The following is a 22,113-nucleotide window of genomic DNA, read 5'->3' on the forward strand; positions in this document are numbered from 1 at the left end:
TGAAAATTATCTTCAAATATTTGAAGATCTGGGGGCTGGAGTTGGAGTTCTACAGTGCTTGCCTGGTATGAGTGAGGTACTGGGTTCTATCCTCAGCACCAAATGAAAATAAATAAATCAAGGTATTGTGTCCATCTACAACTAAAAAGTATATATATATTTTAAAAATTTTACTAAAAAAAAAATTTAAAAAAAAAACTTGAAGACCCGGACTGTGAAATAAGTTTAAGCTTGTGTCTTTTAACTGGCAAAGGAGAACCTGGGCATTTAAAAGCTTCTCACAAATTAATACATGAAGTGAGAAATGTCCAAACATGGAAAACTTTGTCCAAGAGGAAATGATATGCTTATCATTGTAAACATTTAAAGAGATCTGAGGAGTTCTATTGAGATTTAAACTAAAATCAGATGTTCAGACACAATTCTTCCAAAATGGATTGTAATTCTACTGTGTGAACTTTTCTGACATTTTCTTTCAGAATTTTCTACAAAAAATGTAGAATGTGATGAATGAATTCATAATCATCAAGGCATGGAATAATAAAGTCTTAGTTGGAAAACCATTTGCTTGAACTCTCTTCAAAATTCCAATATGATCTAAACACATTGATTTTGAATAGATTCTTCCTTTCTACATAATGAATAGAATTCTGAATTCATAAAAAGTCTGGAGCCTAAAAAATCTCAATTTGGGATTTCTCAACATGGGATTTTAATTAATGTACATTGAGAACAAACAATCTTCCTTCACTCATTTTTTTAGAAAAATCACAAGCTATGAAAAGATAAATATTTTACGAGAGTATTTAGTATATTCATGTGTCTAACATAAAGTTTATCAATTGTCAGAGGAGTCATTTAAAAATAATATGATTCAAATAATGAATCAAGTTCTGATACGCAAGTATATTCATTAACTCGCAAAACAATGTTTCCTAATAGAAATACAGGAGAAAAAAGTCAGTGAAAATGTCAAAATTTAAATCTAATTTCTTATTATTATTGTCTATTTTATAATAAATCTATTTTATAATCAATCATTAATGTCATTATTAATGTGTATTTTTATTAAGCCCCTAGCAGGTTCAAAAGCTATGGTAACTCTTCCCTTATATTATCCTTTTACCTATGTGTATTTTCTAACCAGCAACAGTTTAACAAACAAGAGCTTCACAAGATAAAGCTCAAACCATGGAGTCACACTTTTAACATCTAAAAAAGAAAATTACACACTTTTTTTGAGCTTTTCCTGATTTTAGGCCAATGTCAATTGATAGATTTGATTCCCGATGAGTTTTTAAGAATTTTAAATTTATTATAAGGGTTTGGAAAACAAACGACTTGATCATTTAATATATTGCTAGGACATTCCCAGCATAGTATCTTGTTTTCTGTCAGAATATTCTAGCCTATGTTTTTACATTGTTCCTGCAAAGTCATCATTAAGAAATCTATTAATATTTTATTTATACTGCACTCATTCCATGTTCTTTGGTCTGAATGCTTTCATTAGAGGCAATGCTTCTTCTTCCTAATGAAACTAATCATGAACTATGCCACTAATCAAATGCACTTGTCTTGCAGTTAATGACTTACTTTGCAATTATGATGACAAATGTAGCATTTTGCAGTAAACTTTAACCTTTTTTCAGTTTTCCAAACCTTTCACTACCCTGACATGGTTCTGAAATGTGGAACTTATTTGTATTCATAAAGATATGAATTCAAAGGGCAGGGAGAATATGGCTTTGATAAACAGAAGTTAGCTGCTGGGGGAAAAGAAGACTTTCATCTTGAGCAATGTTGTACCTTATCAGCTGCCATTAATATTAATAAGCTTAGAAGAAATCTGCACCAACTTAGAATTATAAATAATTATGAACATTTCCATTAACAAAGGCAGCTAGTAAAATAATATTAGCATTACAGAAAAGCAAACATTGTTTTAAAGTATGAAGTGAAAACAAATGCTTTGTATGCCTGCTCCTTTGAAAAATCTATGTCATAGAAGTTAATTTCTATTACATGACTGTTAACTATGTAAAAGACAAGACCCCAACTATAACATCATCTACATGTTAGAAAAGATTACTTACATGAAATTATGGAAATATCTATCAAATACATTTACAAATAAGACTGTCATTTTGCTAAAATAATACTTTGATAATATTTCCATTATCTTTCTTCATATCTGAATGTTAAATTCATATTCACAAAATGAATGGTTTCCTACTCTTGTCATTTAAAATACTTTTATAAGATTATAAAACATAAAATTCATAAAATATTCTAAATATTCCATTATATAATTTTTATATAAATTATCATTTAGTTTCAGTTGGAAGAAGAAACATTGAGTGATCAAAACTAAGCATAGAGAATACATAAAGTAATTATAGTTCAAAATTTTCAAATAAAATTGGACTTTTTGAAGTTACTTGAAACCACAAAACTTTCAAGGTAGTCAATAAATTGATACCAAAGTAATAATACAGCAGTATTGACAGGTAATAAAAATGAAAATGTAACAGTGGATTTCAAAACTTCATGAAATACACTGATACATGGTATCTTATTTTAGTGGGTTTTTAAAAATAAGTATAATTTACTAAAAAGCCAAGAGGATCAATTGGGATAAAAACAATTTGACTATCATAGATTTAATTGCATTGATTTATAAGCAGATTTCTTCTAAAATGTGATTATATCACCTTCCCCTCCCTGATAAAATTTTTGTGCATTTAGAAAAGGAAACTTTATATGCAAATGTTCTTAAAAGCTTATTAACTACATGAGGGTTTTAAGAAATCTCTTAAGAATACCTGGAAATTTGAATCCCAGAAAACATGATGCTAAATATCAATCAATTACCTTTCTTGGATGCTTCAAAACTGTCATATAGATTGATCTTCTGGGTGTCATAGGTTAGGGTGGTATTGGGCAACAAGGTCCTATTTCTGTTGATTGTGTTCACAGCAAATCTGAACGCGAGTTCCTCAGCTCCCATTGGGCCAGATTCCACATATTCAAAAATACCACCTGGCAAAACAAAAGAGAATAATCACATGGGTCTTAGAATATATAGAAAATGTCAGAAGTTTTCTATATTTTAAGCTTATATATGTACATCTGAGTGTCTGCATGTATGTTTGTATGATTTGCTTAAGTGCACAGGGTTTGTACTTACTTTTTATGTGAATTGTATAGATAGATATACCCTTTAAAATAAATTCATACTGGCAAAAACTGCCTTGTTTTTCTGACAAAATTTAATACTATTTAAATAGGATATGTCCCTTTGTCTTTGGCAATAACTAGTTTTAGAGCTGATAAATATACAAAGTATATCATAGATTTTTTTCCTTAAATAATGAAAATTAATCCACAAATTTTGCACATTGTTCCAGAATTATCAATGCCGTGTGTGTGTGTGTGTGTGTGTGTGTGTGTGTGTATGAGATAAAGCTAAACAATGGAAAAATTGAATTCAAGTTATCTCCATTAATTCAGAAGTCAGAATTCTTTAGTCCAACTTTTATGACATTTATTTTGTTTTGATTAAAGCCCAAAACTTTTGCAAATCCCAGCATCTTATCTGACTTATGAGAAAAGATAATCAAGTAGCATTTGTTTATTCATTTTCTCCAAGTCTCTTTTCAGAGGACACATGGAATTAATACAGAATCCATAATCAACAAAAAGCACTGTAACATAAATTTTGGTCATAAAATGTAATTTTAAAACATGTGCCTTTAACGTGGCACCTTCCCAACTGTGCCTTAGCAAAGTTTCCTCATTCTTGTCCCTGTTTTCTTCCTCTCTGATATCACTCTTCTGCTGGAAGATTCCAGCTACCAAACTTTGCCTTGACAGAATCTCTTTTTTATTGTTGGTATGGTGAATAAGATGGAAAGAGAAATGCCTGATACTTAATCTTTTCCAAATTGTCATTGAAGAATTAGTACTGTAAAATTAAAAAGCCTTTATCTTTCCCTCTTTTAAATTTCACACCATGTACTCATAGCACAATCATTCACAAACTACATCCCTTTGAATAAGGCAGTTTCACAGTTAGAAATCCATGCATTATCAAATGTATTTTCATACAGGAATGCCAGGTGACAATACTAATGGTAACTATCTATTCAAATTTAACATTCAAATTTAACAAAAAGTCATGGTATCTTTGCAATTCCTCTGAGAGCAATTAGAACTAAAAGGACCACAGGGATGGAGCTGGGGTTGTGGCTCAGGGGTAGAGTGCTCACCTAGTGTGCGAGATGCTGGGTTCAAACCTCAGCACCACATAAAAATAAGTAAATAGAATGAAGGTATTGTGTCCAACTACAACTTAAAAGTAAATATTAAAAAAAGGACCACGAGGATAAAGAAAATTTGTAGTCAGAAAGAATATGATAATTTTTTACTTAGTACCAAATTAGTTTGCAATATTTTTCTTATTTTTGGATTTTAACTGAATTGATGGTATAGTTAGTATAGAAACAGACTTATTGTAAGATAGTAACCTGAATATCTTTAAAATTATTGGTGACTTATGCAATGCAGAAGGACTTGAGTATTTACATCTCCAATGGGTAATCAGAACTAAATTATATGCCTTGTATAATGGAAGACAATAGAGGTATAGGAATGGGTTTTAGAGGCAGACTAGATTTACATTCTGGGTCTGCCACTTGCCACTGGTGTAAATTTGTACAAATGCTTAAACCTAGTTTGAACTAATTCATCTTTTCTAAAAAGGATGATAAGGGAGTCAACTACACAGAATTGTTGTAAAGATGAAATATTGGCTAATATGAAGTTCTTAGAAGAGTGACTGCCATAGGGCAAGTACTCAATATGAATGTAAAATTTCATCAAAGCTTCAAAGAAATCCCAAGTAGAAGTATTTTACAAGAACAAAAATATCAGCCAACAAGTGATGGAGCCAGGATTGTAATCTGTCCATGTCTCATTCCAAATATTGCCTATTCCACAAGAAACCAGCAGGTTTCTTTAAATATTTATTCAGGAATAATATACAGAATTTATTAAAATGTAAGACACAGTGACTTAAATAATATAATGATATTATAAATGTAAGATCTTATGTATAGAACAGAAAAAAAAATTGTAAAGTACCTGAATAGTTAATTATGAATAAGAAGTCACCTACATATATCTAAATCTGAAGTAGTTGATTCCTGGAAAAATAAAATTTAAAAACTGAATCTTCTACTAACCTCAGTTCAGAATTGTAATTTCTATTTGATATAAATATAAGATCGAGAATTAGTCAATATTTGATGATAATATGTTGAAACTTGCTTATCTTGTACTTATCTTCAAAATAAATCTGTAGATTCAACATATTTATCACTGCTTTGAATATTTAAATAAATCTTTGAAATTCAGGATAACTAGTTTTCTACCTTAGTTAAATAAAATTAATAATTAATTTTTATTGATTCAAAGCCAGAATCTAATACTTTGCCCATAAAACCCCCCCAAAAATCCAGATAATGCAGACTTCATAAGCAAAATATCATCCATAAAACCATCTAACACTATTAAGAGAGAAACTGAATAACTCAGCACCTCTGACATGTGCAGAGCAGGTATTGTAAGAAAGGTTAAAAAATATTTTATATAAAGGAATTGCTTTCCAGAAAAAAGTAGAAGGGAAGCCACCAACACACAAGGAGAGAAGAAACCTTTTCACATCCTGTTGAAAATTTTGGAAAGTTTTAATAACATCTAACCATTAATTGGGCAAAGAAGAAAAAAGTATAAACATCATACTAGATGTTATAAAGACACTTGGAAGATTATCATTAATTATTCTTTCTTTTAAAAAGATTTCTAGGAAAAAAGAGAAACAACCATATTGCATTAAGATAAAAATCACAAATTGATAGTGACTGTTATATTTAAGAGGAGGATGGAAAAGAATTTACACTGTCAAAGAAAAAAATGTCTGTAATATCCACTCTTCATTAATATTTATCTTCTTTTCATTAAACAGAGAAGGGACCAAAATATCTTTTGTTTTTATTTAATTATATAGATTTTTTTCCCCACTGTGGATTATTGAAGGTCTTTATTAAGGAAGATTTGTGAGCCAAAATTCCTCCATAGTTTTGAAATCCCAAATATAATAATAAGGAGAAAATCATTTAATAGTTTTCCATTCTGAGGTCTTTTGCCAGAGAAGGAAAAAGAGCTGATACCATGCCCTATTTGTAGTCCCAAGATTTTTGAAAGATATATCAATATCAGAAAAATTAATGGATCACTACTGTCACCTTCTGAAATGATTATTTATATTATGTATTTGTTTATGTTTATGTTAAGGCACCCAAGCTGTTCTTTAACCTCCATGGTCTGTGGAGAATTACAGGTTCCTAGGGCCCTGTCTTGTGAAACCCTAATTCCTTTTTTTCTCTTGTGCTGTTAAAAGCAATCAACTGTATGTTTGAAGAAAATACCTAAATATACTGTTTCCAGTCTTCTATAAACTTCTGTTAGAGAGAAATGAAGATGCATGGATTTAGAACATAAATTTCTTTATGAAGTTTCAGTGAGTGATATGTAAAAATTAAACAAATATGTACAAAATCAAATATACCATATTTTAAAAAATTATGACCAACTCTTCATCAAAATATAGATGAAAGTTCCAAATAAAATATAGCAGCTTGTCTTCTTTTGAGAAATATCCACTCAAGGCCTTTGTCCATTTTTAAAAATCACGTTGTATTTTTCTTGCTGTTGAGTTGTTTGAATTCTGTATATATTGTTTATATATAAATCTTTTATCAGACGGATAGTTTTCAAATGTTTTCACTCATTCTATAGGCTATCCATTTACTCTGTTGATTATTTACTACTCTTCATTGCAGAATCCTTCACTTTTATGGAATCCCACTGTCAGTCTTTGCTTTTGTGGCTTGTGTTTTGGGGATCATATAAAAAACAAATTTTCCAAGACCATGTCATGGATTTTTACCCTGTATTTTCTTTTAGTAGTTTGACAGTTTCCCATTTTATTAAGTTTTTGATTCATTTTGAGTTGGTTTTTGTGTGTGACATAAAATGAGAGTTCAATTTTATTATTTTGCTTGTAATGTCCAGTTTTCCTAATGTTCAGTTTTCCTGTTGAAGAAATTGCCCTTTATCTGTCACATGTTTTAAGTATCTTTGCCACAGATGAGTGGCAAAGAGATTTTTATTATAAATTGATGTTAAATTTTCCAAAAACTTTTTCTGTACCCACTAAGAAAGTCATATGTTTTTATCCTTCATGCCACTAATATGATATATCACATTTATTGGTTTATGTATGTTAAATGAGTCTTGGACTTCAGGTAAATCACATTTCGTCATGGTATCTGCCTCTTTTAATGTGCTGCTAAATTCAGTTCACTAAGATTTTGTTGAGAACTTCTGCATCTATATTCATCAGGAATATTGGACCAAATTTTCTTTTCCTATAGTTTGTCAGGCTGTGGTGCTGGAATAATGCTGTTCAATTGATAAATCTGGGATTGCACCATCCTCTTCTATATTTTGAAAGACATTGAGAAAGATTGATGTTAATAGTTTTTGAAGTTCCTAGTAGTAGAATTCACCAGTGAAACCATCAGGTCTTGGGACTTTCATGTTCGTAGTTTACCAATGACTTATTTAATCTATTTACTCATAATTTTACTATTCAATTTTTTTATTTCTTTATAATTCAGACTTAGTTATTTGCATGGTTCTAGGAATCTAGCCATTTCTAGAGGTTACCCAATTTTTTTGGCATATATTGCTTTTAGCAGTCTCAAAGATGATAGTTAAATGGCCAAAAGGTATGTGAAAAAAAGTTCAGCATCACTAATCAACAAGGAAATCCATATGAAAACTACAATGAGTTACCAATTCCTACCTATGAGAATGTAGCTATTAGTCAAAAGCAAATGATTATGCAGCCATGTCCCCAAAAAAGGATTACAATTTTAATAAATATTTGTGGATAAGTAGTTTTGGTTTGGTTTGGTTTTTTAGGTATTGAGGATTGAATCCAAGGCTTTGCACATGTTAGGAATGTGTTCTACCACTGAGTTACATCCCTAACCCTGTGGATCAGTTGTATAATCATATTTAAGAATGATTTTAATCATATGCCTAAATGTGAAAGTAAACCAATAAAGTTATTACAAGAAAAACTTATGCTAAGAAAAGTTTTCTTTAAAAGAAGATTAAAAGTGTTAGCCATAAAGTTAAAAATATAATGTATTGAAATACATTAAAATTTAAAATGTCCAGATTAAAGACAAAATTTCAGTATTTTTGTGTGTGCTTGTGTATCTCAGAGAGAAAAAAAAATTATAAACCCCAAAGGCATGCCCATGAAGACCCACTTCTCCAGCTATATCCAACCTGCCTGTAGGTTACCATTCAGTTAATTCCTATGAGGCGACTAATGCACTGATTAGGTTAAGGCTCTCAGAACCCAATCATTTCACCCCTAAACCTTCTTGCATTGTTTCAAACATCAGCTTTTGAGAGATACCTTATATATAAGCCATACAAACCCTCTTATATGTTGAGAGTCTGAACTTTTTGCTTTTCATATGTAATGTTTATATTTAATATATTTTCAAATATTATTTGTATTTCTTTTTTCATTCTTAAATATTTAACCAGGAATATCCTTTATATATGCTTAAATATTTAATTGAACATTTATATATTTAATACATATTTTTCATATATTTAAAATAAAATTCTATTAAAGGATTATCTGTATGTGCCAAAGTGCACAAATCATAAGAATAAACCTCTATTAATACACCTCTCTCTCTCTCTCTCTCTCTCTCTCTCTCTCTCTCTCTCTCTCTCTCTCTCTCTCTCCCCCTCCCCCCCCTTCCTGGTATCCATGTCCTGAGCTGCTTTCTTCCTCCATACCCTTAAACTATGATATCCTATTTCATCTTGGGCCCAGAACAATGAAGCCAGCCATCTATGGACTGAGACTTCTGAAACTGTGAGCCCCAAAGTAAATATTTCCTCCTCTAAAATTTTCTTGTCCTTTGGGTTCAGCAGCAAAAATGCTGACGAAAACAAGAGCTAACAAAAATAATGATCACCCCCATTATAAAACTGACAGAGATCAAAATAACTCTTCATAAATAATAAATATCCAGTGAACATAAAATATTTAAAATTTGGTAAAAAATAAAGGTTAATTAAACCAATGAGAACTTTCACAGATCAAAGTATTGAGGTGTGAGAAAAAGCAGAATTTTATAGAAAAATAACTTGGTATAATTTTTCTGAAAAAAAAAATGATTTTTTTTAAGCCTGTAAAGTTTTAAAATACCATACACTTGAATCCACTAATTCTAGTTATAGAATTGGCCTTAAGGAAAATGTCACTGATTAGCTTTAAGAATCTTCCTTCTTAGTTCATAACAAAATTATATGATATGTCAAGAGCTTTGTAATGTTTTGAACAACCAATAAAAAAAGGAAAAAAAAGAAAAAAAGAAATGCTTTCTATATACAATGGTATAAGATTATTTACAGAAGTTATGGAACATATAATTAATAAAATACTATACATCTAGGCACCTAAAATTGTTCTATGGAAGATATTTGATGACAAAATGCTCAACAAGTAGTTACAATATGCACTATGTCTAACACAACATTAACTGTGGTTTGAATGATAGTTCTTTGATTGATTATAATTTTCTTCTTTTTGTTTGCACATTTTAATTAGCTGAAAATGATTCTACTCTCATCTTGTTATTTTTTAAAAATTAATATCTTTTAAAATGAAACTAGAATATTAAGGAATAGAAGAGAATAGGAGAGTTTGTAAAGAAGAATATAAAAATCTCAGGGTTTTTGGCCATTTGTTCCTTTTATGATAGGAAAGATTTAACATGTTTATATGTAGGGTAAAAGAACCAATCAGAAAGAAAAGGGAACAGATAGAAAAAGAGAGAGAGAGTTATCAGTGTTGTAGCCAGGAGTCTCAGTAGCAAGAGGGGATACAAGCCCAAGTTGAGGGAAATATGCAGAACCTTAGGGAGGAAGACACCTTATTCTCTTTAGCAGGAGGCCATTCCCTGTAATTTCCATATGCAGAGATGGTCAGGGAAGTGAGGAAATATATATTTTATGTATTTTCTTTATGAAGTAGGACATAAGGTCTATTAATGTTATTTTTCTGAAGAAGGAACCAGCTGCTTTTATACTGAAAGCATTCGTTCAGTTTCAAAATTGCTAATAAAAAACTAAAAAGCAAAGCATTTTTATTCTACCTGTTCATGAACCTGCAAAATAATAACTGTTCACAACTTTGAACCAGGTTTTATCTCTTTATAAAACTTGAAAGTTAATATTCATTTTGTGCTAGGTATCTAATATTAAAAAAAAATCTTTGCCTCCAGACTCACTCATTTTATTATGAAATGTCAGTGCTCTGTGTAGCATTTCATAAGCATGCAATCAATAAAAAAGAGAATCAGTTCCCTACAGAGTTCACAAATCATGTTTGATAGATAAAATACATCCCATGGTAATAAAAATATATAAACTATAAGATCTTAAAGCAGCACCTTAATAATCTATAATTATATGCTCTCCCTAGATTTATACTAATACAAGTAATTTTCAAATTTGTAGTTTTCAAATTCAATATTCTCTCTAGGATACAAGCAAAATGTGCCACTTTCTAATACTTATTTTTAGATTTTTCACATTTAAGAATTCACCTAATTGTTCTCACAGTTTTATTTTATTCGGTTGATTGGTTTGTTTCTTTGAATTCAGAAAAGGCTGTCACATCTCACATAACCTTTATATCAAACAATAAAATGCCTGCAGTTCTTTTTCCAAGCTTACATTAAAAGTTAATAGACCTCATCATTCTATCATAGGCATATTAAAGGAACGATGGAAACAGAAGGGAATGCCCTTCTTTCTCATAAAATAGTTGCCCCATTTTATTTTGTAAGTGCAGAAGACCAAATGGTAAGGGATCCTGAGTTTATGTGGAACATGCCAACACTGAAAATTTTCTCATCACATTCTCTGACTCACAAAAGAACATCATTACTCAGAATTTGAAATAAAAGATTTATTAGTGAACTTCTGAAACCTAGCCAATGCTTTTCTCATTTAGATCAATTTTAACTACTACGGAGGATTGTATGACTCATAAACCTATGATGGATTGCCAACCAATGCTACATCTAACCTCTGAGACTGTTTAAATACGTTCTATCCCAAAGTGGGTACAGTGTTTTAAAGACTTTTAACTTTAATAAAATAATTGATGTTCTGAATGACAAATCATCTGTTATTTTCCTGGAAGATATGCTGGTTTTCTCAATCAAAGGATGTACTAAACTTATTTTCTATTTAAACACATTAGCAAAGGTGCTATCCCCATTCTTAATTTTGTAAAAAAAAAAAAAAAAAAAATCATCATTCAAAGGATAAAATCATCAAGCTTCTTTAATTTTGATATAATAAAATTCCAAGGTCATTTTTTAATGCCCTGGATATTAAATGACATATAAGAAGTATTCTTTTTCTTCCTGGGCAAAATCATGATACAGTCGTTATGTTAGAAAGTGTACTTCTTAGGAAATCTATACTAAAGTGTTCAGGTGTAAAGTGTCATAAATGTAGATATGGAATAATGTTAACAATTGTCTAATTGAGTTGGTATGTGTATTATACTATTATTTAAATTTTCTGAATGATTAAGTAATTTCATAGTAAAGGTTTGGGGCAGGAAACAAAAAGAAGAAATAAAATTCCTTATTTATTTTGTTATTATGACATGTTTTTGAAAGATCTTTCAAAAAGATCATTAAATTAATATGAAAGTATTTGTATGAACTATGTACTAAAATTGTACTGTTACTCAAGTGTAAAGGACCGAGGAATCCAACAAACATGCAATCAATAAATCATCTGATGGATAGTCATCTGATCTACCCATTTGTTGAATGGTCTTTCCTCCACCACTACAAATCCACCATTCAGGAATGGTAAACTGAATGCCCTCAGAAATCTCCTACCTCTCTGAAGACCAATAGCACAAAAGTCTCCCATATATTAATTCATCATCTGTTTTCCTGTAGTTCCTACTCATTTTATCTATTTAGGATACCCAACTTTCACATAACGGTCTACAGAATTTGAAAACAGATTCCAATTGTTATTGAATTCTTTCATATAGGTCAAAACTTTATATCTTCTGGCTATTGCATTGCTATTGCTGATTTTTTAATTTTTCTAGTTATTTTTTCTTGAACCCACTTCAACTCAATGTTATAATCCAAGTGTCCCAAGTAAAGAAAAATTATAATAGAGCTCTTAGCTACCTAAGTTAATTATACATAAAATGAATTGAAGGGCATTTTTAAGAGTACAATGTCTGCTAATTCATCTTAAGCATATTGTTGAAAAATGTTATGAATCTTATGAACTGTTTTCTTTTTCTCATTTTTACACTTGCCTCTGACAAATATATTTATAATTGATCTAATTTTCTAATTAAGACCATTCAAATTCTGATATCTATCATCAATTATTAATATTAATTTGTTTTATCTAAAGTATCAGAGCAAGGTACTAAAACTTCAATAATATAAAAAATGCTTTATTTTCTCTCTACCTTTAAATCTTATTTATTTTGTTTCCATGTCCAAATCAGTGATAAAAGTGATGAGCAAGAAAGAGTTAAAGATAAAACTTCAGATCATAATCACATGGATGGTCCCATTTTTTTAAACTAGCTAATGATCTACTTAATTATTCCAGGTAATGATTCACAAGTCTCCACCATTTCCACAGGATAATCACTGTAAAATTGTTTATATATGTGACTAAATCCAAATGCACTATATCTTCCACACCACAGTAATGCATCTCCACTGAATTTTCACAAATAATAACACTTAGTATAGATTTTTGTCACTTCATCCAAGGTAGCATTTGTCAAATGTAACTTTAACTTTATCATTCAACTTTTTAAAATCTTCCAGTGACTGCCTGATTATTAATCTCAGTGCTATTTGCAAGGTTCTTCATAATCCATCATCTACCTCCCTCTCCAGACTCCTTTTGTTGTTGTTGTTGGTGGTGGTGGTGGTGGTGGTGGTGGAGATGATTGAACTCAGGAGCACTCAGCCACTGAGCCACATCCCCACTCCTATTTTGTGTTTTTTATTTAGAGACAGTGTCTCAATTAGTTGCTTAGCACCTTGCTTTTGCTGAGGCTGGCTTTGAACTCCTGATCCTCCTGCCTCTATCTCCAGAGCTGCTGGGATTACAGGCATGTGCCACTATGCCAGGTTCCAGGATCTTTTCTTACTGCTGTCTCTTACTTAATCCTATAACCACATTGAACCACCTAGCTTCCCTGAATGAATCAAAATCAAATGCTACTCTTCCTTTCCATATGGTAGTCCTCTGCCCAGGAATCTAGTCTTTACCTACTTACACACACACACACACACACACACACACACACATTATCACATACATCTGTAACTTTCTGCTAACACATTATGAGCTTTGGAAACAGTCCCCTTCTCTGAGTAAATATTCCACAGTAACCCCAACCCCAATCTGATTATGTTTTGTTATTTTTAAAAAATTTCCATGGTTCTAAATTCATTTGAAGTATAATTCATATTCCTGAAATCTGAAACTTAAGAAAGTTAAATTAGTATGTAACATGTTTAAGCCTGGCTCACTCCACTTGAAGGACAAAAGCTTCTAAAGGACATTTTTTGAGAATATCCTTTATGCCAGGCATTGTTTTAAATAATTTGTAAACATTAATAGAATGTAATCAAGAATTTTATTTAATTTGCATTTTCTCTCTTCAATATACTTCCATGGTTATAATATTTTATGTATTGTATATTTTAAGTCTGAATATAACAGTGATATTTAAATCAATCCAAAATATTAAATCTAAGACTTTCTTCCTTTATGCTCCACAGCCCCATAAGATAGTTTCTTTGGCAAAACTATCATGTTTACTAAACCTGTCAAGTTCTGCTTTAACAAGACTTTGGATCAGGTCCAGCATCTTGAATATCTTGCCTAAGATCAGTTATATGGTCAGTAAAATGTTGGATATGAGATTAGAACACTAGAGACTTCAAGCCAAATTTCATCTTTTAATCACAATATTGTGCAGATTCCTGCAGGGGATTATTGCCACTTTTTAACCTTAACTTCTGGTTGCTTTCTCAACAGCTTGTTTCTTTCTAAATGGTAAATATATCCAAGTCTTTAAAACAAATTCCTAGAGTTTTATATCCACAAGAAGTACGACCACAAGATTCTGAAACTGATTTCATTTGAGTTTGGTGGATGCTGTCTTAATTACTTAGGTATATGCAAAAAAAAAAAAAAACCAAAAAAACATATTCACATGGACCCCAATGACGGTCACAGCATGAAAAAACTAATAGGTCATAGTTTCCCAAAATATTATTGGTTATGAAGCTCATAGTTTAAAGTAGGACTTTTCTAGGGGAGGAATTGTGACTGATCTCTGCCTCACTCTGCAATATGGCTCCCATTCTCCCATTTGCCTTTGTTTCCCTTGGGCCGTGAAGCAACAGATATTCCTAATTTAATACAAGGACTGGCCCTTCTGTTTCTAGTGTCAAACATCTTCTTCATTATAAGGTTACTAAGTTAAATCCCATCAAATTATGCAAACTAGCACCTTTACCAACATTTCAGGTAAAATAAAAACTATTCAAATATATGACCAAAGAAAATTTTTTGGCAAAACTAAGAAACTTGAGAAAATTTTTATCTCTAGAATGTCCTAGAATATTTATAGTGCCCACACTCTTCAGTTATTCACCTATATAAAACATTAAATCTACTCTTGTATGCTTCTTTCTACCTCTATCATATTTTATTCTATTCTAATTTGCACTAGAATTTGAAAAAAAAGAAAGCTATATAGTCCACAATGGAGACTATGAGTTAGAAGGTAGTAGACAAACTGAAATCAAGTGACAGGAAATAGTAAAATAGTCCCATTAGAAAAAATATTGATTGTTCATAGCATGTAAATGTGCTTTCTGATTTTACATATAAACATGCTTTTAACTTTACAAACTTCCTACTGTTTCCAACAGATTTTTCAGTAGTGAATGAAAATAGGTGCAGTTGTTTGGTTTGTTTGTTTTTGTTTTCTACAGATGGACCCTTAAAATTCTACGGAAAATCTTGGAGTTACACATTCAAATAATAATTTTAAAATAGATGCACTACATACTGAGAGGGAAATTGAAAAGTGGCTACTTAAATGTTTGCAATTTAAGACCAAAAAGGAATGCATACTGATGGGATAGGCAGATGCTTGAATAGTATCAAGACACAAATAGAACTGATCAAACAGAGATAACAAGCAAGATAGTCACATGAATAATCACTACATAAACTGTATAAATAAAGCCAACTATTTAAAGACCAACAGCTCAAACTTTAATTATGCCAATTTTTTAAAAACTAGGTCAATTAAATAGAAAGAAAAGGCAAACCATGATTGGATGAGCAAGCCCTTCACTATCATCTCTATTCTCTTTTCTGCAAAGTGAAGGGATCAGGTGACATGACTATGAAGATCAGAGATTTAGACAACTTTCATGATTCTAAGATTTCTGAAAAACTGCAGAGTAAGATAGGAAAGAACATTGTTTCTTTAGAAATTTAGGAAGAATCTCTTGTAAATTTGGCAAACTCCATAACACTCTTTCATTTGCAAATTTTATATTGATTTGAGAAAACATGTATCAAATTATCACTGAATTCAATCAATAAAATATCTATATAAATGTGTTTTGAGTCTGTTATGGGTATTTAGATGTTATGAAGCTAAGTTAAAGGCATTAAAATAAACATTCTTGAAATTTAATACAAAATAATAAATAAAAAGACAGCAAATTGATATTTTACAAAATAGAAATTAGCATAGTAGTAACAGTGTCATGTATGCAGCAACCTAAATATGCAGTTTGATTTTACGTTTGAAACAATTTACATTATTTATATGTCTACAACTTTGATACAGGCCTTTCATATCCCCTTACATATTGATTTTGCACATTTAAAAATATTTGCTTTATGCTATTAGTTGGAATATTTACCATTATATTTGAGCCATATTTCTTTGCATGATTATTTTTTTAAATGAAGTGATAAAGAAGAATTCAAAAACCATATACTTCTATCCTTTTTTTCAAGTTGCATAAAGTCCTTAAAAATATCTTTAAACTTGAATGGCATATTTTTATTTAAACCAACATATCTAAAATATTATTTCAATATGTAATTGGTGCAACATTTGTTAAGGAGTTTATATATATATATATATATATATCCTGCCTCATACTGAAGCTTTGAAATCTCTATTTTTTTATTTATGGCACAACTCAATTTATACCAATCATGCTTCAAGTACTTGGTAGCCACATGTGTGTAGTGCCTGCTATACTGGACATTGCAGCCATAGATAAATAATCAGTATAAGCTCCTATTGTCCAAAACAACTTAGTAGTCAGTTGGCAAGTCATAGGAGAATGCAAGTTCCTGTGATATGGAACAGAAAAATCCTTAAAAAATATTTTTATAACAAGATAATTTGAAATATATATATTCAATCCCTGGTACCAGTATATATATATATTGGTACCAGGGATTGAATTCAGGGACCACTGAGCCACATCCCTAACCCTATTTTGTATTTTATTTAGAGACATGTCTCACAGAGTTGCTTAGCACCTCACAATTGCTGAGGCTGGCTTTGAACTCCTGATTCTCCTATATCATCCTCCCAAGCCACTGGGATTACAGGCATGCACCACCACACCTGGCTAGAGAAGTATATTTCTAGAACTAATTGAAATTTATGTTAAAAAAACTTCAAGACTAGTTCTATGTATTCAATAATAGGAATTTTTTCTCAGAAATTTAAAAACCATAAGATTCCAAAGCAAAGTAGGAAGAAATATCACAGAAAAAAAGTCAAGAAAATGTAAATGTACAAATAAAATATTAAAATTTGGTAACTTTCCTTTTCCAAATATCTAATTTCAAAAAGCTTTGTAGAAAAGTTAATTGCAGATAACATGGCTATGCCAGTAGAGATCTGACATAGAAATAATGTATATACATGTGAGCATGCATGCAATATTTATGCATACCCACAACAACTCATATAAAAGCACGGTCTGAAAATAACAAAAACAACCATCCAGATAAATCAGAGAAAAAAGTGGCAGAGACAAAAATAGAGGGGTTTCACACTGTCAAAAAAAACAACAGGTCAATGACCAAAATGTTTATGCTGATTTTGTGTATATGCAGCCTGAGTGTCTTACAGTCAAACAAATTTCCCAGCTGTAGACTATGAATGAAGTTTTGTGTGTTTGAGAATGAAGATTCAACATACACCCCTGACATAATTTCATTTAGAACTGTAATAATATTAAGCATACCCTGAGAAATGGATTTATAATCAAGCAAATATTTTAAAGCATCTCCTATAAAATTCATTTGTTAATGAGAATTCCTAGTCTGTAACTCTTAGTCATTTATGCCATATTAAATCTAAAGCTCTAAGTATCTGACATATAGGCCATTCTCAATAAATAGTTCTAACATTAATATAATCATATTGACATGCAGATTCAAGAAATTATCAAAGCAAGTAACTGTGTGAGTTTACGCTGAAACTCTTAGCAAAAAGAGTTAACTGCCATCTGATACTGAAACACATGCTCAAATAGTTCACTACAGAATATTTTTAAGAAATAAAATAAACTAGAAACAATTTAAATTGACATACCCAGGGGTGGGTTCTATGTAACACTAAATTGAATAGTGTGCAATCATTAAAATATTTGGATATTTGCATATTTATTGACAGAAAAAATATTCAAGATATTTTGCTAATAAAACAGAGTCAGCATATATAGTGATTAGAAGTAAAGGCACTGGTGTTAGTCTACTTGGGTACATAGCCCCATTTAGTCTTTCTGCTTAGTGGCCCAAGGAAAGCACTTAACTTTTTAATATGTTGGGTTTTTATTGGAAAGAAATTCCATGTTAATAGTAACACTAGGAACCAACTGCATAGGGTTATTATGAAGATTGAATGAGTTATAAATTAAAATTTGTAGAACAGTTCTCTCTCATTAAAACTTACTTATATTTATATATGTACTTATAGATATAAGAATAAAATAAATGTATATACATAGGAATATTTCTCAAAGAACACACACACTGGAGATTGTATTTGATGAATAGGATTTTCAATAATTACTATTTTCTGGACTCTAGAAATAAAGTTAATTTTCATATAGCTGAGATACCCTTAAAGAAAGAAAATAATTTTCTAATATGGAGACAATATGTGTAGATAAAAATATACAAAAAGTGATACTGGGAGAATTAACTGAAAAATCTCCTGAGATTGGCAGTCTTGATGTGGTAAAGAAAATATGCAAGAAGTCAGAAAAAGGGAAAATCTCTCCTCTACAAGGTAAGCTCTATAACTATCCCTGGCCTACAACCTTCAACTAACTCTTCATTTTGGGAAAAGAATTATTAGAGTAATATTCATCTTCTTAAATACTAGCTATGTCTTCTGGCTGCTTATCCTGAAATTTACCAAGGGCATAAATGCTAAAGAAATGTAGCCAAGATATCTTGGCTAGTGAAAGATTAATCTGACATTATTAGTTAAACTAGCATTTTCTTGTCATCTCTAGAATACTTAAACTGCTATATAAATTACTACAAAAAAAAAAAAAAACTGATTCCCAGAAAGACAAAGCTCTCCCTCATTAAGCAGCACTCATTGAAAACAGTAAAAAACCAACTCTCTTTCTACCTCTAGTAAGTTAAAGAATGACAGGTTTCAGCAACATTTTCAAACATTCCCATTTGCATAAAACCACAGATCAGAAGAGTGGCTTTTAGTACTTTACAATTCAAAAATCAACTCTCATTCACTGTTTCATTTATCATAACAGATGTTCTGATCATCATTCCCAGGTCACCATGTACAGGGTACATGTTTATATAATTACATGAGAAAAGAGGTTAAAACGTTGTGCCTCATCCAATACTGTCAAAATGAACCAATACAATGCTTCCCACAGGGGAACTGCAAGAGAGTAAATGTAAGCACTATAAATATACATAAGTTACACTGAAACTCTTTCCCAGCCCAACCTTCAAACGTGCATTCCTCCCAATAGACATATTAGAACCAACGTATATCCTTATCTGCCTGGTGTGACCTAGTTGAAGGCAGCCTAGAGGCAAAGATGGAATTTCAGCTACAATTGTAGGACATCATGAATATGTATTTAGCTTTTGTCAGAGGACATCGAATACCCATATTCCTAATTTGAATAAAAATATCATTTGTTTTTCTTCTCACATACCTGCTTGTGACACAAAAAATGTGGCACAAAGCACACTTTAGAGAAAAGCTGAGAGCATGTTATTTATGAGCACAGTCACAGAATGAGGATACTGAGAAAATGGGACAAATGTAAACAAAGCAATTTTTCCTCTAAAGCAGGAAAGGGTTTCTTGGATTTATTTGGACACTTCCTGCATCTCAATTCATCCAAGTTTTCTCTGGTGTCCATTTTTTACATTTTTCATACTGATTTGCTAAGCATATTATAAAAGGTTTACATGAATTTACAGGAAAAGTGTAAAGGCATTATAGATACAGTGAGCCTAAGCAAGAGGTAAATTCATGGACTGGGATTCTACTTCAGTTTCTTCCATTAAGGAATAGAACTTTAAGTAAATCTATTAAGTGTTCTGAATCTCAGTTTACCTAGCTATGAACTGAGAAGTTTGAAGAACTCAAGTGAAGGGAAGGCCCATACTGTTCTATTAATCTGCCTAACTCCAGTGCCCAGAACAGTGGTAACACATAGAAGAATTCAGTGAACATTCATGGAAATGAAGAAATGGATTATTTAAAAGATCAACAAATGAGACCACTTAGAAGACCCTTGTCAGTCTAACCTACGACATGAAATAGCTAATTTTCATGACAAGCAAAATCTTTAACATTAAATCCTATTTCCGAGGAAAGTGTGTGCTTTCTGAAATAAGTAACAATCTAGAAAGTAATATTATAGTACCACAACCCAAATCCCCTGTCAGTCTAGTTTGAATCATGTACCTGTCTGGAAGAAGCACAGATAATATAATGATTTAGCTGAGTCATCCAGTGATAGCTCAGTAATACAGGTAAAGTTAGAGACTTCATCCATGATCAAATTTCCACTAGTGGTGACTTAATTAACCATTGACCTTGTACTGAATAGCAGAAATCATAAATGTGGATTTCGTCAGCCTACTGTCTCCTGTTAATGCCACATCCACTAGAAACTTATTATTTTATCTAAGAATGGAAATCAAACTCTACATTCTACAAACAAATTACACATCTGAAATATAATTCAATCATCTTTATATTCTATGAAATTATTATGCTAATGAGTTACTCTCTACAAAGTCCTTCTCCATGCCTTTTATTCAAGCTTGGGAGAAGAGGTAGGAAGAAATAATACAGATATGAGCCTTACCAAAATAACCACAGGTTTGTGGTCACCTTGTACTAATATAACAACTAAATATCTCCATAAACTTTGTAAAGTGGAGTTAAGAGAACTTTAAAGTCATATCTAACATTTAGATATTTTAAATATAATCATTTATGTTTTCTTTCCTTTTAGAAATGTGCACTAGTAGGGATACATACACAAAGAAAAATGAAGGAAAAGAAAAGGAGGAAGGAAGGAAAGGAAAAGGAAAACAGGGAGAGTAAAGATTTCAGAGCACTTGGCAATTAACACTGTTAATATAAACATTTACAAATTTAAAACTGGGAGACAGAAATAGTACTGCCCATTTGTCAATAGGAAACCAGTCCCACTGAGAGAAATTAAATGACTTAAGATCACACAGTGGGAAATAAAGTAAAGAAACTCCAAATCTTCTGTATATGAGCCTCAAATCTGTCCGTTGTATTTGAAATTTCTGATAAGAATCTGTCCATTCTGAGAACCCACCAAAAGTGAGAGGTAAAGATCAATGAAACTGTGTCATGTAGCAATGATATAACATTCCAAAAATTATTAGTAACCATAAGCCCTTCCCATTTTACTATATTATTTTTACTATTTCTCCAGATTTTTAGATTTACTTTAATTTTCAAGGTCCAAGCCACCAACTGGCTTGGTGACTTATAACATTTAATTGTACCTAAAAAGGGAAGCTAGTCAATATTATTTTAAAATGTTATTAAAATAACTAAAATATTCTATCTTGCTTAGCAGAAAGCAGGGAAAATGTTCATCATCCAATAGGTCATTATGTATTTAAATTATTGGCTTTTAAAACTGTCATTATGTGGATAATTAACCAATCTTCTTATTTTCTAACAGCCCTTCAAATAGCATAGTTTGTCACACTCAGCTCTAAAATTTCCCTTTGGCCATTGATTAAAATGAATAATATGAGTTTTACAAAATGTGGGAAATGCCTATTCTTTTTTAAGGCAATATTTACTTCTGCATTCCAATAGCACTTAAAGCTATGCCATTTATCCTTTAATTATACATTGTCTTGCCTTATTTTTAATTTCTGTCATAGTTTTATGTATATTAAATTAGGCTCCCAAGAGATCTCATAGCTTCAGTAAGACAAATGGAAGCTATCTACATGTTAAAAATTGATTTGTTGTTAGCTATCAGTAACTATCAATATGATCCATTTGACATATCCACATATATGCATCTGTTTTCTTATTGCCAATACATATTGCATTAATTTTTTGCTTGAAAATATTTGAATTTTATGAAGAGCAATTTTAAGCAGATTTTACAAATGTTATTTACATTCTAATGAGAAACAAAGGATTCAACCCGACTTTTAATTTTCTGGGAATAATTTGGAACTATTTCTACTCCTAACAAAAACAAATTCTCCAAAGGATTTCAATTTTGGTTTCTATAAAATGCTACT

General features: G+C 31.0%; 1 protein-coding gene across 2 annotated transcripts in view; it reads right to left on the minus strand.

Annotated features, from left to right (window-relative positions):
• The window catches only part of Grik2 (glutamate ionotropic receptor kainate type subunit 2), a 645,182-nt gene that overhangs the window by 438,891 nt on the left and 184,178 nt on the right, over positions 1–22,113 (minus strand). For both annotated transcript variants that reach the window (XM_076859896.2, XM_076859897.2), the window contains exon 2: positions 2,875–3,042. In XM_076859896.2, the coding sequence (XP_076716011.2) occupies positions 2,875–3,042 (168 nt within the window). The remainder of the gene's footprint in view (positions 1–2,874; positions 3,043–22,113) is intronic.

The sequence above is a fragment of the Callospermophilus lateralis genome, chromosome 6, assembly GCF_048772815.1.
Source record: "Callospermophilus lateralis isolate mCalLat2 chromosome 6, mCalLat2.hap1, whole genome shotgun sequence".
Classification (NCBI taxonomy): Eukaryota; Metazoa; Chordata; class Mammalia; order Rodentia; family Sciuridae; genus Callospermophilus; species Callospermophilus lateralis.